Source organism: Sinocyclocheilus anshuiensis, unplaced genomic scaffold, assembly GCF_001515605.1.
Source record: "Sinocyclocheilus anshuiensis isolate Anshui unplaced genomic scaffold, SAMN03320099.WGS_v1.1 scaffold3256, whole genome shotgun sequence".
Taxonomy (NCBI): Eukaryota; Metazoa; Chordata; class Actinopteri; order Cypriniformes; family Cyprinidae; genus Sinocyclocheilus; species Sinocyclocheilus anshuiensis.
The window spans coordinates 52,000-67,967 of record NW_015552819.1 but is presented as its reverse complement, the minus strand read 5'-3'; the positions used below and the strand labels follow the sequence as shown (position 1 = coordinate 67,967).

Below are 15,968 nucleotides of genomic sequence, written 5' to 3'. Positions count from 1 at the left end.
TTTATCAATGAGTTAATGATTGGATTGTGAGAAGTGAGTGTTTCCTACTGGAATGGTCACTGAACACAACTGCATTTTAGACGTCAAGTGAGCATATCACAGGAAAAGCAAGCATGCGAGGATGAATCGTTCACAATGACACCAGTACCATGCGTTAAAGGGATAATTCCACCCAAAAAATGTTATCTTTTGTTAGTGTAAAAGATGTAATATGTCTATCTAAAGAAACATTTGGGATGACATGAGGGTGAGTAAATGGTGAGAGAATTTTCATTTTTGAGTGGACTATCCCAACTATTATATATATTTTTAAATATAAACAGACGAATTTAAGAGTAAAACACAAAATAGTCAACAGCCTGCATGAAAATGTATGCAATATTTAATTGCTGCACATGGATTGCTAAAGCAAGACACCTTGGTGCAGGTAATCCTTATTCCCCTGGCCTGAAGAGGCAGTTGTTCAAGGCCTGCTTGCAGCAGGCAGACCAGAACTGGTCACAATTTTTCATGGATCCAAGGAATAGCCTCTTCTAAAAGGTTTGATTTATTATTGTATCAAAATCTCCTCAGAGGTAACGTTAGCCGAACCCCTTAGCTGCAATTTTATGTAAAACAAGCACAGTGATGCTGAAGCACCATGATTTCACTGAAACTGAAGAGTAACAGGCTCACTGTGGATTATGTAGTTATTACACAATATCCTATTAGAGCACATGCATTACAGCTAAATGTAAACTGGGTTCATTAAAATGGTGCTGCTCATTTTAATGAATGCAGGACAGGGTCTTGTCTCCTTAACCATCCATGTACTGCAGCTAAACAATCAGTGTCTGAGAACAATGTGCCTAATGTTACATTTGTCAATTAGTGGTTACCTTTCTGACGTCAATTTAATTTCCTATTCTCTACCATTGGTTAAGCAATGACAAAAGCACAGTGTTACATTTACGAATATGTGGTATGCTACATACGTTTTTCATGGAAGGTCAGTATAGTTCCTTCATGGTACACTGCTGGAGAGATTACTGATCCTACTATGGCGAAGCCTTGGCTCATGATTATTACTTAGCCAATCAGTCAATGGAAGCCACATAATTAATATTAATGAGCAAGTTTCGTCATAGCGGAACGGCTGATGCGCGCACTAAATAAAATGGATCCATCCGTTCTCCCATTCCCTTGGAGGAGAAATTTTAAATCTGTGTCGTCTTACTCTGTAATTATTCCCATTGTTGTTGTCCCAAAATTCACCTCCCCCGACACAGTACTTGATGGCAAACTGCAGTGTTCCTCCAAACTCCAGAAAGGTCGGGGTGATGATTTTGAAGCTAAACTTGTCAGTCTGACCGTCGCTGGAATGGGGGACGTAAGACGCCAGAATATCCATGAATGTCGTCCAGTTATTTATGGTGTACCTCAAATAGACCTTTTTTTCGAAAGCCAAGTTAAGAACCCGCGCGATCCCCGCGAGGCTGCACTCATCAGCCTGAACAGACTCCAGTAAAACCTTCGCTGCAACAACTCTGTCAAGGAAGTCTGGCAGGGATCCTGGATTTGCGAAGAGCAGCTCCATAAACACGGACTGGCTGGATGTGTTGGACTTGTCGAAATTATTCAAGTGGAGAGCTCTGGCTTTTTTGAATTTGTCAATAATGCGGTCTGGAACCTCAGGCATATCCGTGTCATTAAAGTGTTTAATAGAAATCAGGTCCAGGCCCAGAGAGTCAGCGAAACGTACCTTTTTTTGACTGCTTGGGCTCCGGCTTCGTGCGATCTCTAATTTGGCTCTTTCAGCCGATGTGGGGAGAGACTTGCACCTGCGGCGCTGTGTCGGGCTATACGGGGGCTTCAGGAATGACTCCCGTCCTCTCGGTTTTTCATTCACTACGCTGATTTCTAACGATTCACAGTCCCCATTCTTGCTTTCCTCTCCCTCCATCTCTTCTTCTCCGTCCTCCAGCTTTTGCTCTGTTGCTGTCAAGCTTCCGAACAGCCCAGCGATACAACTGTAGTTTCTGGGGATGCAGTTCTTGGGAGGCAGCATTACCACAGCAGCCTCAGCTTCCATAAAAGAGTCTGCAAATCCTTTGAAAATGTTTCAGTCGAGGTCTGATGTTAAGTGTCCTTTCGCATTATAGGCTACGGGAAGCTATGGCTGATGGTACTGCGGATATCTGAACCAATCTTTGCCGAGATGCTGCTGCCGGTTGAAACCTACTAAGGCAAAGCTTTAGGTCATGAATAAATGTCAGGTCAAGCCGACGCTTCTTGTCAACCTTCCTCAATCGCGAGGTCAAGAAACGTAATTAATATTCATAAGCCAAAGTGAGCTGAATTCGTCAGTTAACTATCACTCATACCGACGTCTACCTTTCAGCCAATCAACTGAACCCGAACGGCGCGTTTTAATCATTAATATTCATGAGTCCATCAGTCAATTCTCTGCCAGTTAAACACACCCCCTTATCCACAAGCAGTCCGTGCGCTGGATCACGTCTCACAGTAGACGAAACACTGCAATAACAGCTCAGAATAAACGTACTTTCTTAAAAAAATAAAGAAAACCGTTTTGATAGCCTACCTATTATTAATAATATGTCAGTATGACCTGCCCATCGGTAATCATTCTGCAAAGCTTATGCAACAATTAGCCAAAGGTAAAGTTAGAGGGATGCGAGTGCCTTTATTGCTACATTACATACACGGCATAGGCCCTATACCTGTTACATTTTCACAAAATTAAGAAAATGAAGCATGCGATAAATAACTAAATACATAATCATTCTGTCATATTAAGCGTGTCGTGAATGCCTAAAATGGAAAGATCATAAGTAAATTAACAAAACTACAACACAGTGTATAAGCTATAATTAATTTTAAGGCTGTTACTTTTTTAATACTTTATTTAAAAATATATATATATTGTTTTATTAACAATAAGCTACCCTACATCAAGTGTACAAAAACAACCATTGCATTAATGCCGACATTACGCCTCGTCTTTTTCCACTACGTCATCCTCTCCCACGGTTACCATGACAACCAGGACTCTAAACATCAGTTCACGCAGTTTACTTAACAGAAATGGAATACCAATGTATGCATTTACACTCATTTTTTATTGGCCAACTGTACCACATATAAGATGTTAGTGTTGTCAAAATTAACGTAAGTTGACAGTTGTTTATGTAGCCTATTTAGGATGCTTATTGCATGTTTATTCTTATGATGCATGTATTTACGAATGCGTTTGCTATGTGTCAGTCTTTCAGTAGGCTAGTTCATTAGGCTGTCATACGAAACAGTTTTTTCCTTATCTACAGACGTTAGGGAGCAACTTGAGAGCTATCTTGTGAGACATAAAATTATCTTTACATAAATCTCTTTTGTTGTTGTTGTTGCTGTGTTTCAGGCTGTGACTGAAGCAGTCCGGAATGAATAGCACTGAAGTCTGTGCATCAGACGATACTGATGCTGAGAAACAGCATACGACTATTTACAGCACAAAAAGGAACACAGAGTCTTCGGGCAGACCGTATGTGAATGTGTTGTTGGATCTCAGCGAAGAGGATTGTAGCAGGGAGCACAACATACATTTGCTTCAGAGCCGCACTGGCTGGGAAGACGCTGTGAGTCAAATTAACAGGACCGAACCAGAACTAAAGATTGTAGATGGCAGGAATAATGTCCTTTATCATGCTCGTTATCTAAAAACACATCAGAAAAAGACACAGTTATTCTGACAGTGCTTTCCCCTGATCTAACTGATCTATCTTTTGACATTGCTGTATAATTTTATGTATATCAGTCTTTGTCCCTCTTTGTATCTACAGGTGCATCTCAATAAATTAGAATGTCGTCGAGTTTCACAATTTGAGTTGAGTTACTGAAATAAATGAACTTTTCCACGACATTCTAATTTATTGAGATGCACATGTATATTTTTTCGTTAATTGTATATTAGTTTGGGAATTACATAAATTTACTATTATTATTATTATCATTATTAACCACTGATATATATATATATATATATATATATATAATAAAGAATTTATATCATTATTTATATAGATCAGTGTTACACTGTAAAAAATGGTACAATCAATGTCATGATAACCTGTTTTTACATTAACTCATCAAAATAAGTTAAGCAATTCTCAACTTTTTTAAATAAGTTATACAAGATTCAACTCATGTTTTTAAGTTTAATGTAATTTAAGTTGAAATGACTTATACAGCTAAGTTGATTGTACAACAAAAGATTTGTAACCCATTTGTAATCATTTGCTTGTGTTCCTCATTCATGTTCCAAGGTCCCTCATAACTCTCTCTCAATGTATTAATAGCACAACTCCGGTTTGGTTGCATCAGTGTATATATACTATATATATATTATATATTTTATAATTTAATCTTTTTTTTATGATTATAATTATTTTCATTCATTATTTCGTTTGTATATCCATAATGTCATATATAACACTAACTTCATAACTTAATAAGTTGTAAAGTCCGTAAATGCAACTGTGCTGTCTCTCTGCAGCATTGAACAGTCTGTAAATACATTGTGTGTGTAAAGGCAGTGTAAACTTTGTGGTATGCATATGCATTTCAGATGAAGCTTCTGTAGTGTTCTCACAGTGCAAAGATTGCATTTGTTAATTGAAATGTCAAAACTCACAGGCTGCATTTTTTAACAGGTTGAAGGTTGGGGGAGATTTCCTCCTTTTGGTGCATTTCTTCAACCTCCAAGGAAGGGGAAAAAAATCAAGCAAGACACAATAGACTCTCACTGTCTCCTCTGTGCGGACCTTAATCTTTCTGATCTGCCAATCTATTGCTCTGCTGGAAATGCTCTGAAAACTTTCAGAAAGACTGCCCCAAAACTTCTGGATCTTGCAGAGGAAACGGACAATTCCTCATCAGATGAACTATACTCTTTCAGCTTATCTCTGCAAAATATGTCAGAGCCATTAATCAACAAATTGCTGTCTGGAGATGAACAGTGTAAACAAAACAAATCACCATCAGTCTGCCATTACCATATAGAACCGTGTCAAATTCAGAGGGAAAATAGAGTTGCTCTTAGCATCAGAAGCTTTAGTGTGTTGCCGCCTGTCAAAGAGTCCAGAAACCAGAGGAACTACAGTCTTTTTAAAAGGGTGGAGCCAACAGATTGCCACCCAGCAGAAGTTGTCACCAAGGCCATGACGCCCGATGCCACCGGTGCCGTCACTGATGGTGAAATATTGAGTGTCAGTGGTGACACAGGAAATGTCTTCAAGGCCCTCATAGACTTTATCCCAGAAGAGAATGGCTACAGGTTAAAAAGACCTCCCAGCACAAAGCATTGGCTGTCCCAGGTCAACAATCACCTGCCATCTATTTTTAACATAACTTTTCAAAATAAGTATGATTTACCCTCCAGCCCTGTGTCAAATACATTACCCCAGTCTTCCTACCCCCTGGGAAGAAACCTCAGGCAGGAAGAATTGACAAGGCCTTCCACCAGGAACAACACCAGTTATAGATTGTATTCTGGCCACAAAGCAAAAGATCTGAAACGACCTGAAGCTCATCGACTAATGCTGATTGGAACGAGAGTTCACATGCCTATGTGAATATTATTGATCTTTGAACTCTCTGTACATTGTAGCGCCATACTGTTTGGCGTTAAATAAGTGTTGTGATTCTGTTTGAGACAAGAGCCTCACACTCAGGTGTACTTGAAAATGTGTGCTACATGAAAATGACTATGCAACATAAAGGGATAAAGAGAAATCTATGTATTTTTTTTTCTTTCTGAAACTGCAGGATTCAATTACTCAGAACCATGCTATTTTACTATGCATGTTCAGCGTTCAAACTAGCTAAACAATCACTGTCCAACAATCACTGAAAAATGAACCTGATTAGCCGAATTCAGGTGCAGTTGATCCTTTACAAATATACAACTGAATAGTACTTTATATCATGTGCCATTTGTATATGGCTTTGAATAATAATCAGAGACAAAAATGCAACCTTCCGTGGTTATTGATTTTTTTTTTTCAGACTCACTTCAGTATTATTTTGATTCCATAAAATGTATCACAACTAGGGAATGTTCTACAAAGCTTTGTCCAGCTGAATGTGCCAAAAATAACCCAATTTAGAACAGCCATTTGCAGACATTAATATTTGCTCAGGACAATAACAGAGAATAGAAGAAACTAAAACCCATTATTGTATTAGCGTAATATACAGTAAATAGCAGTAGAATGCTTGATTCATTTAATGGACAAAACATTATTTTCTGCGGTTTATTTTCCAGTTTCATGTGCATCAGCATAGCCTAGAACATAGCCAAACTATACACATGGCCAGCCTCTAAAGAACAAAAATAATCATAATTTTATCATTATTATTATACCGAATTATAAATTATGTCCTATACCAAGTTAAATAAGACACATGTTGAAAAACAAAAAGCAACAAAAGTTATTCTTGCCACAAAAATATGCATGCACTCTTTACTGAGAAAAACTTGAGCTTAGCTGGACACTTTCAAGTTTACTATCACAAGTTTTCACTATGACATCATCATCGCCTACACAAAGTTAACGTATACATTTGCAGTATTTATTCCAAGATCTAAATATCATTTCAATGAATGTAGTGGCTGAATACTAGAGTTCCTAGTGTTTGGCATAAAAATACTAAAGCTCTTTTGCAGTTAGGTTAAGCAGCAGCCAATGTGACATCATAAAGGGAACAGACACTGCGTCACTTACATTCTACTTGTGGAAATTCCACTATATACATTAAGTACAGGAGTACAAATAAACAGAACTTTTCATAAAAAAAAAATAATTAGTAGCATATCCCATTTATACGCACACACAATGCTGAATGAAAAAAAGCTATGGTTGCCTTTTATATTTAGTGTACTAAGGCCAAAGAGTAGTGAATTTTGACACACAAAGATGAAACATTCATAAGAACCAAAAACAAATAAATATATACACAAAAACTACAATAAAGAAAATAAAAACACAAACGACAGCATTTCTACATCTCCTCCATTAAGCAGCACTGTGATTTCATTATCTCAATCAAAAGCATATGAACACTTGAATTAAGGCATCAACAAAAAGTTTATACAGTATGTGTAAACTGTTAATTGAAATCATAAGGAGGGATGAACATATTCCATCAAAATTGATACTTGCTTTCAAATAAATATTAAAGGTTTTGTTTAACAGTAAACATTTGTGATTTGCATATTTAAATCTACTCACAGTACAGAATGCAAATCACAGTAAACAAGAGCAAATCCCCAGCTCCACTTTTGAAGGAAATGTGATGTCTGAAACATGCAAATTCAACTGATTTAGGATGTAACGATTAAATTATCATGCCATAAGTCGGCAAGAAATTTTTGCATGAATTCTGTCATGAATCAAGACCTAAATATACTCACAGTGGCTATTAGATGGGTCTAGAGCATTGCACTATTAAATGTAACATAAGTTTGTTTATACCACAAAGCAAACAAACAACTCAAGGTCAAAAAACAGCATGTACAAAGACAATAAGACTCAAGACATCTAAACAATATCAGACTATAAAGTATACCTACAAGACAATACATTTTATTTGTGGAATGAATGTTCATCATATCTGTCTGATTTTTGAGTTACATCAGTACCAGCTTATTACACATACCCACGAGAGGCTCTGACCTGACCTACTGTAACAAATAAAATACTTTTAGGATTTACAATATATGTTAATAGTGAGATGATAAAGTGCTGCAAAGGTATATTTATACATCCTTAGACTTGGGCATATATGCAATACCTTATTGTGGACATTTATCTAAAAATAAAATTCTACAATTACTGTTTTGAAGTTCTGCCACCCTTGCTGAGGGAGATACTAGGAATGACGACTCCATTATCTGACCTAAATCAACCAAATCACCTTTGATGGAGCCTTCAGCTCTTGGCTTTCCCATTGTGTCGAAATAGTGAGATGAGCTCCTCACACGTTTGAGTTTCCACCGAGCTAAAGTGAGACTCCATGTTCCAGGCCAAGTCTGCTGAAAGGAAGTCGTCCACTGCTGTTTGGGTCTCATTGCTAGTGTGGAAGAGGTGTCCAAGGCTCTGAAAGGAACTGGAGATGGTCTGGGTTTCAGCACTGCTGAGCCTCACCTGCCCATCATGGGAGCTAGGCAGAGAAAGTGGAGCAGGCCTGATGTCGGTCTGTGTTTCTGTGTCTGAGGACTCTGTGCTCATGCTGAAACTAGACTGTCTGAGGATACTGCCAAGGGGCATGTGCCCACCTGTGTCTAGCAGGAAGTTGAGGTCAGTCTGGGTCTGTGTGTCAAACATCTCAAGCTCCAGCTCACTCGGTTGCACCCTTGTTCCAACGTCACTGTCGTGCCCATTATCATAGTTGTCGAAGAGCAGGAAGTCAGTCTGTGTCTCAATGTCTAGGAGTTCCAAAGTTGTCTCTGTGTTCAGACTGTTCAAAGCACTTTCTTCTGTCTGAGTCTGAATGTGTGTCGCATTAAGAAACTCTTCAAAGTCAAAGTCAATACCAGTGTGATGCGGTTCATGCGTAGCAATTAAACCTGAAGTACAGTCCGAAGCCGCCCCAGTCATGCTGTCAGAAAGTATATTCTCAAGGTCACGGAAGAGTATCATGGTCTGAGTCTGGTTGTCTGCTACTGTGTTTTGATGCAAAATGTCAGTCTGGGCCCCAAAACACATGGATGCAGCAGTCTTGTCCTCAAAAAGCCCAGCTCCAGTGCTGGTCAGAGGATCTTCTAAACAACTGGTTCTGAAATGTGCATCAGCCGCTGCAGTCTGAGTGGAGACACTGAGAGTATCAGTATCGAAAAGATTTGTGCACATTGCTTGGTCCATTTGGCTTTCAACCACTGGGGCTGTAGAACAGCTTGTTTGTGTTTCTCGGGTCACATTAAAGGAAGAGAAACTGAAAACATCCGTCTGTGCTCCAATGGAAAACATGGCTTTGATTTGTGAGGGTAGCGTCTGGGTTTGCACATTAACAGGCAGCTGAATCTGAGCACTTACACTGATGTCTGTCTGAGAACAAGAGGACACTGAGGCCTCACAGCAGTGGGAAGCAGTCAATGGTCCAGCATCCATTCCTTTGTTAAGGTATGTTAAGTCAGTTTGAATGTTTGTTGAAGTGCTTTTGTTTCTGGATCCAAGATCCACTGGATCTCCCACAGAGGCTTGATTCTCAAGATTGACCTGTACTCCTGTGCTAATTGTTTCTGGGCCTGATGTATGTACAGGAAAGGCCTCTTTGAAAGTCTTATTGCTCACATCAGGCACCACTGTGCCGACTGACGGTGACAAAATATGCACAGTGCTTATCGACCCTTGTGCATCCACAGACAAGACCAATGACCTCAAGGCACTACTTTCCGCAGAGGGGAGGAGAATGGGCAGGTGGGTGAACTGCATAATAGGAAAGTTGACTAGGGCCACTTTGGGCTTCGGGAGAAGGAGTTTCTGGGTGTTTCTAGGGTGGTTAATGTTGTGTTGTGCTGTGTCTGAGGCTCCAGAGACTAGTATGGTAGGGACTACTCCTTCACTGAGCTTTTTCTTACAGTCTGGAATTTCATTTATTAGTTCATCAGGCATAACATTTGTTGCACTGCTTGACAATCTTTCCATTTTTCTCTTCTTCACTGGTGGATACCTATAAGACAAACACTGCACTTTAATAAGGTATGCAGTATGATTAACAACCTTACACTGGGATATAAGTTAACAATGAAAGACGCAATGGCTGTCCTGACCCACATATTATCCTAGGTCAGACATGCTATCTTTTTGAACGTATTTGAATATTAATATTATGATTTATGCAAGCCAAGGTTGAAATCACACCATGCTCTTTTTTGTGTGTTTTTCTACTACCACAAAACCAGTTTTAACTCTTAGCCAGATGAAATGAGTACCTGTGCTCTTTGGGAACCTCATGGCCTGTTCTGTAGATATGAGACAGCAGTGCTGCTCTACTGGCATAAGGACAACCACATGTACAGCTGTATGTCCTCCCACAATCCTCAGCATGTCTCCGCAGGTCCCACTCAGTGCTGTAGCCATTACTGCACTTCAAGCACTTGTGCTTCTTTTCTGCATGCATCTTCATAAAGTGCTACACCATTAGTAAGATTAGGAAACATGTTAGTCAGCAGCTGTTTTCCTAGCAGGACATAAATTATATATCAAGTTCTAAAAAAGAATAAAAAATTTAGTGCCAGTTTACCAAAGGTACAGTAAAATAACATCACAGAAAACTACAAAAAAAAAAAAACCCAGAAAATGGCAAGTACCTGTTTAACAAGCGAAAACTGAGAAAAGGGTCTGTTTGATCCTCTTGGGCAGCCTTCTATTGGGCAAGAGTAGAGCTTTTGTGATTCCTTGATGTCCTTTCTAATTGTGGGGTTGACCAGACCCTCCTGAAATCAAAAGAAATATAGTAAGAAACCACTTTAAATGAAGCAACAATAATATTGCTTCTTTTGTAAGTAGCAAGAAAACGTCTTCGTTCTGAAGCTTGTATAGAATCACAGCAATTTGCTGGCTGATGGTGCTAGACCACCCATCGAAGTATTGCATCACTACTTAAAAGGACATGCTTGCACCATCACAACTCACAAGATTTTCCTATCAAGTTGACTGTACCGAAAAACTGAGAAGAATAGCAAGCCAAGCAGTATCTTATTCACTATTCATGGAACCTAGGTTACATACTAATCTGAGACATTCCCCTTCATAGGGAACACACTATTGGAATAGGAGATACACTTCTGAAAAGCCATCACATTGACCCTAAGGAGAATAACCCACTCAGTGTGGGTCACCGAACACAATGAAATCCAAATAAGCACAGGCAGATAAATTATGCTCCTGAGGAAGAAAAATCTAAGTTGTGATGGCATGAGCACATCATTTTGAGGCATTAGTGACGTGATGCTTCGGTGGTTAGTTTCATTTTCATCACATTTTGGTCTGTTAATCATAAAAAGTGATCATATTCAGAAGAAAATATTACTTTTCCCACAGAAGATAGGAAAACATGAAAACAGCATGAGAGCAAGTAATAATGAAAGAATTATCATTTTTTTGGGTGAACTATTCATTTAATGCTTTTCAGTCTGAATGGTCAGGTCGGATTTGATGTGTTTTTTCATCAATGGGTTGCAATAAGAAGAACGACAACAGTACAATGCTTTCCCATACTGCACAGCAAATAAACACCACATTTCTCTATTGCTTGTGTTTATTCACAGAGGGATGCAACAATCAGAAAATAATATTTATATGTCAAAAAGAATGCATGAAATTAGCAAAGACTCCCAACCCAGAGTTTTAAGACCATGTTGACAATGGACCTTCCTCCTCAGTGCCACAAAGACTGCAGAAATCAGAATCCAGGCCTGGCAAACGGCCCTGGCTCGTTCTGTGCTGCAAACTGGGTTACATCACTCAGGCTGTCAGCCTGTCAAGCAGGTCTCATTCAATATAATGTCGATGCCGCTATGAGCTGGCAAAAAAAGGCCGATAAGAAGATGCTTAACATCCCCAGAATAGCCCTAACAGAGTGGTTTCTCTTTATATTATAGCACATGCAGTCAAGTACAATAATTTCAGAAATATTTCTCATTTGGGTTCGTAAAGATTAACTGTTTTGAACTAACTAAAAGTTAAAAGTCGTTATTCTAGTGCATGTTATATAACTGTGTTTAGAGTAGGATAAACATGTTTTAAATTGATTCTCACCAGTCAGAATCAGAAAAAAAGATTATAAAGGCATACATAATAGACTGAAAAAGAGTCAAGATAAAAGTGAAATAAGACACCCTGTAAAAATGAAGCTGATAAAAAGTAATAAAAAAAAACATGAAATAGCAAATGTATCATGGTTTTAATATAGTGCTGTACCTTGATTCTGTGGGACTTGACCAGGTGCATGTTGAGTGCTGGAGTGTTAGGCAGAATCTTCCCACATCCTTCCACCGTACAGAGGATGTTGGTCCGCACTTCTTTGGTGAGCTCTGTTATGGAGGGTTTAATAATCTCTCTGTCGTGTAAAGGCAGCTTCTCGTTGCATTTTTGCTTTTTGTGATGGCTATTACCGTTGATTGTTGATGCAGCCATGATTCAACACGCCACAACGCACACATTCACTTCCGGGACACATCGCATAGCAACCAACTCATTAGACCGTTCGCACATTTACTTCCGGAAGACGCATAGACGCCAAGCTTACGCACACACGCAATGCTAATGTTTTTATTTGATTTATTTAGTCATTTATCAGCCGCTTTTTTCCAAAGCGACTTACAAATGAGGACAACAGAAGCAATCAATTGTAGTATTAAAACAACTAAAAACAGATCCAAAACTAAAAGCTAAAACTTTATAAATACCACACATTTTAAAAATAAAGAGATTAAATAAAAATGACTACCTATACAGACAGAATAAATTCAGACATAATTTAACTAAAATTAAAATAAATAACAAATACAAATAATACAAATCAAATGACAGTAGTTTATCGGTAATCCTAAAATATAACACTGGCAAACACACATGCTAAAAAACAACAACTTACTTACACATAGTAAGAAATGGTTATAAAAACTGAAACAGAAGCGAAACAAGTAATAGGATGTATATTAATAATGTATTATTGATATATAATATATAATGTATATGAATAATGGATAATAATGTATCACTGGGTGTGTGCGTTATTTGTACTATAACTTTACATATTCTTATGAATGTTTATTTGTTTTTGAACTTGTTGCCAGTTGTATATGCTTGTACAAATCTTTGTATAATGTTTGCATAATAAAAAAAAAAAAAAGTTATTTGTACTATAATTTTCACCTGTAGATTAACTTGTGTTTAAGACTAGTTTGCACCAAATATTTACTTGCTGAAGCTACTACTTACAAAAAAATGGTCTGCAACATTCTAACATGGTGTCTATACCATGTGCATACATCAAAGCGAACGTTCCAAATGTATTTGTCCAGGGCTGCGTTCAGCCCCTACAAAAACGGTGCAAAACGTTTTTTAAACGGAAACGGTGGTGCATTGAACACTCGGTTCTGATGACGCAAGAGTTGCAACTATGGCAGCTGAGAAGGCCATTCTTTGTGTTCTTTTTGAAGAATTTTCGGAGACTGATGAAATCGGTATAAATACGTGTTTAATACTGCAAAATACGCTCGATGTTACAGTCACTGCCCTTGCCGTCCAGAATAAAGGAGAACATCCCAATCGAGTGAAGGGATTTGTGGAAACTGTGGTTCCTAATTATTGTGATCCAACATTTGCCTCGCATTTCAGGATGAAAAGACAAACATTTCAGGTGAAGGATAATCCACTTCTTACCTCCAAGACTGTTATGATCTATATGACCTTATTATTTTTATTGTGAGTATTAGGCTTATCATTATTGCTGATCACTGTTGTTGTGCTATGATATTGTAATATTTACCATTATATAATCAGAGTGGTATAGAAAAGTTTATGAAAGTGTCACTCCATAATACAATAGCAAAATATATAAATATGTATAGTATTTTATGTTACATTAATCAGTATTTAGCACACCTTCCTAAGGAAAGGATATGGACCAGAAGACATTGCAATTACTAAATGATATTTAGACAGACTTAAAGAAGTTCCAGATCTATACTTGTGCTCTTATTATTTTTGTTATTTTTCCTTTAATGTAAATAAACATGTGCAAACAATATACTTGCTCTTGTTAATTTATTTGGATGTTAATTACATTGTGCGAGCTGTCTCTTTAATACCGCGTGGTTTATATACATGTTGCTGCTGATTGGGCTGACATGTTTGACACACCCACCAAACAAGAGAAAACGTATCTCAAAAGCCCGTTGCACACCGTTGCACACCGTTTCCAGGAAACATGTCGTTCAAACCGGAAACCGTAGCCAAACGGTGCACACCGGTTTGAGCTTGAACTTGCCCCTGGTGTCGGTAGTGCAAGCGCGTTGAGTAAGTCAGAAATAGTACGGTCTACGGATTGGCGGGCGTCCAGTGTAGACAGAACAACTTATATTCAGACACGATGTATTACAAGATATACTTTTATCATCAGGGTTTTTGATGAACAGAAGGATTGAAATATAAATATGAATTAGACCATAGAAATGTTAATTATTAACATATTAATATAATCTATTTTTAAATAGAAATCTTAATTAACATAATAAATGTTGATATTTTTAATGCACATCTTGTACACGCAAGACAGGAAATTAACATTGTTAGGCACATCACACTTACTAACATACAAAAAAAAAAAAAGCAAGATTGGAAATGGAATGGATTCTGAATTAGCTATAAATCATGACAGCACTAAAATATTAAATATTAAGTAAATATTTTGACAGAGGAGCATACGTTTTTTTAAGCTTTATAATTAGCTTTTTGAAGTAGGCTATTTGAAACTTTTAAACATTCTCATAAAATAAAAGATTTACATTTCTTCCACTTGTGAATGTGATATTTTCCTCAACAAAAAAAAAAAGGTGATTCAATATATTCTTTAAAAAAGCAAGATAATCTTCTAAAACTAAGGGATATATTAATATATTTTTGTACAGCTAAAAATGGGAGGCCAATGACACTGGAAGCCTCGCACATTCAAGTTACAAATGGTAACTTTTGTCTGCTTCTTATGGATCCTTGGGAAAAAAAAAATCATACTGACCCCAAACTTTTGAATGGTAGTGTAGATGTAATTATAAGCCTAATTATAATGAACAGAGTAATAATCAAAATTAATATTCAGGGAATTATTTTTACACCCTAGAACTGCAAGATTGGACTATTGCTGACGTGACAACAGGTGATTGTACAACAAGTGATCTCTTTCTTTGTATAAATTCAATATCAAACAATGTTTACAACCATGTCACTTAATATACTTTAAAATGTCCCCTTCCTTTTTCTTTTATGTTTTCTATTAGTCATTATATATTTATTCAATTGACATTATGGGCATTAGTGATTTTCTGAAACAATAGGCCTACAAAGAAAAAGGAAAAAAAAACACCTTTTATGTTCATCTGACTTTACCCTTTGGAAAATCAGTGGGACAATGATACTAGGGTGATAGGTTTCTTGTGATCTTTAATATTAAATGTAGCTTTGTAGTCCCAAAAGCTAATTAAACTGAGTTAATAACATTGTGATACAGGGTTTTAATTACTTACAGTTTAAAAATAGAGTTTACAAATATTTGTCAAAGCCTGAAAATTATGGATTTCAAATAAAAAGGAATACTCAAAATCTATAAATCATACAAATCACTGTATTGTTTCATGTCAAAGTGTCTGTTTATCAAATCTGTAGAACCTGCGGTTTCTGATCTTCTTTGCTGTAGTCTGCCAAAACTTTCAGTGAAATCTTTTTTAGACATTTTAGAAAATCCGATAAGATGTCCCATGTTGGGATAAAGAATATGGTCCCTTTATATACAGTTATGGTAATATTAAATTATTGAACTGTTATATATGATTTTGGCCATATAGCCCACCCCTAAGTCATTCATATCCTACTTCAATTGCACTACCCAAAGACATGTCAACATATTTCATTTGATCAAACCACAAGATGTCACTGTGGGCTCAAAGCTTCTCTTGCCTACAGTGCTCACTCTAAAGACTGATTGCTACGTCTGAAATAAAACACATCCGCTTCATTACTCATTAGAAATAAGTATGTTGACATAAAAACCTCTAATCTATCTAAAAATTTTAATCTATAAAAATCTATCCATCCATCCATCCATCTATCTATCTATCTATCTATCCTTAAAATAAAAATCTGAGTTACAGAGAGGAATCTAGAATGGAAGTGAATGGGGTCAGTCCTTAA

At 37.3% G+C, this 15,968-nt stretch overlaps 3 protein-coding genes across 4 annotated transcripts; 1 reads left to right on the top strand and 2 right to left on the bottom strand.

Annotated features, from left to right (window-relative positions):
• Positions 1 to 747: 747 nt before the first annotated feature.
• LOC107667976 (protein phosphatase 1 regulatory subunit 3E) lies at positions 748 to 2,871 on the bottom strand. Its single transcript, XM_016459711.1, has one exon. It carries the CDS (start codon positions 2,069 to 2,071, stop codon positions 1,148 to 1,150), a length of 924 nt encoding a protein of 307 aa, XP_016315197.1. The 5' UTR covers positions 2,072 to 2,871; the 3' UTR covers positions 748 to 1,147.
• cunh16orf46 (chromosome unknown C16orf46 homolog) lies at positions 2,871 to 5,770 on the top strand. Of its 2 annotated transcripts, XM_016459708.1 has the most exons (3): positions 2,871 to 3,171; positions 3,416 to 3,632; positions 4,707 to 5,770. In XM_016459708.1, exons 2-3 carry the CDS (start codon positions 3,438 to 3,440, stop codon positions 5,625 to 5,627), a joined length of 1,116 nt encoding a protein of 371 aa, XP_016315194.1. In that variant the 5' UTR covers positions 2,871 to 3,171; positions 3,416 to 3,437; the 3' UTR covers positions 5,628 to 5,770. The 2 variants fall into 2 exon arrangements, with proteins under 2 accessions (XP_016315194.1, XP_016315195.1); XM_016459709.1 differs by lacking the exon at positions 2,871 to 3,171 and having other exon boundaries at positions 3,400 to 3,632.
• Positions 5,771 to 7,705: 1,935 nt separating this feature from the next.
• LOC107667974 (ATM interactor-like) lies at positions 7,706 to 12,281 on the bottom strand. Its single transcript, XM_016459707.1, has 4 exons — positions 11,979 to 12,281; positions 10,367 to 10,492; positions 9,989 to 10,188; positions 7,706 to 9,726 (listed from the first exon to the last, which is right to left on the bottom strand). Exons 1-4 carry the CDS (start codon positions 12,192 to 12,194, stop codon positions 7,986 to 7,988), a joined length of 2,283 nt encoding a protein of 760 aa, XP_016315193.1. The 5' UTR covers positions 12,195 to 12,281; the 3' UTR covers positions 7,706 to 7,985.
• Positions 12,282 to 15,968: the final 3,687 nt, after the last annotated feature.

Excerpts from the sequence above, each read along its gene's own strand:
- LOC107667976 (XM_016459711.1), bottom strand. The coding sequence starts at position 2,071 with ATGGAAGCTGAGGCTGCTGTGGTAATGCTGCCTCCCAAGAACTGCATC.
- cunh16orf46 (XM_016459708.1), top strand. The coding sequence starts at position 3,438 with ATGAATAGCACTGAAGTCTGTGCATCAGACGATACTGATGCTGAGAAA. Across the intron at positions 3,633-4,706 it reads GCACTGGCTGGGAAGACGCT|GTTGAAGGTTGGGGGAGATT; the intron begins GTGAGTCAAATT and ends ATTTTTTAACAG.
- LOC107667974 (XM_016459707.1), bottom strand. The coding sequence starts at position 12,194 with ATGGCTGCATCAACAATCAACGGTAATAGCCATCACAAAAAGCAAAAA. Across the intron at positions 10,493-11,978 it reads TCAAGTCCCACAGAATCAAG|GAGGGTCTGGTCAACCCCAC; the intron begins GTACAGCACTAT and ends TTTTGATTTCAG. Across the intron at positions 9,727-9,988 it reads GAGGTTCCCAAAGAGCACAG|GTATCCACCAGTGAAGAAGA; the intron begins GTACTCATTTCA and ends TTTGTCTTATAG.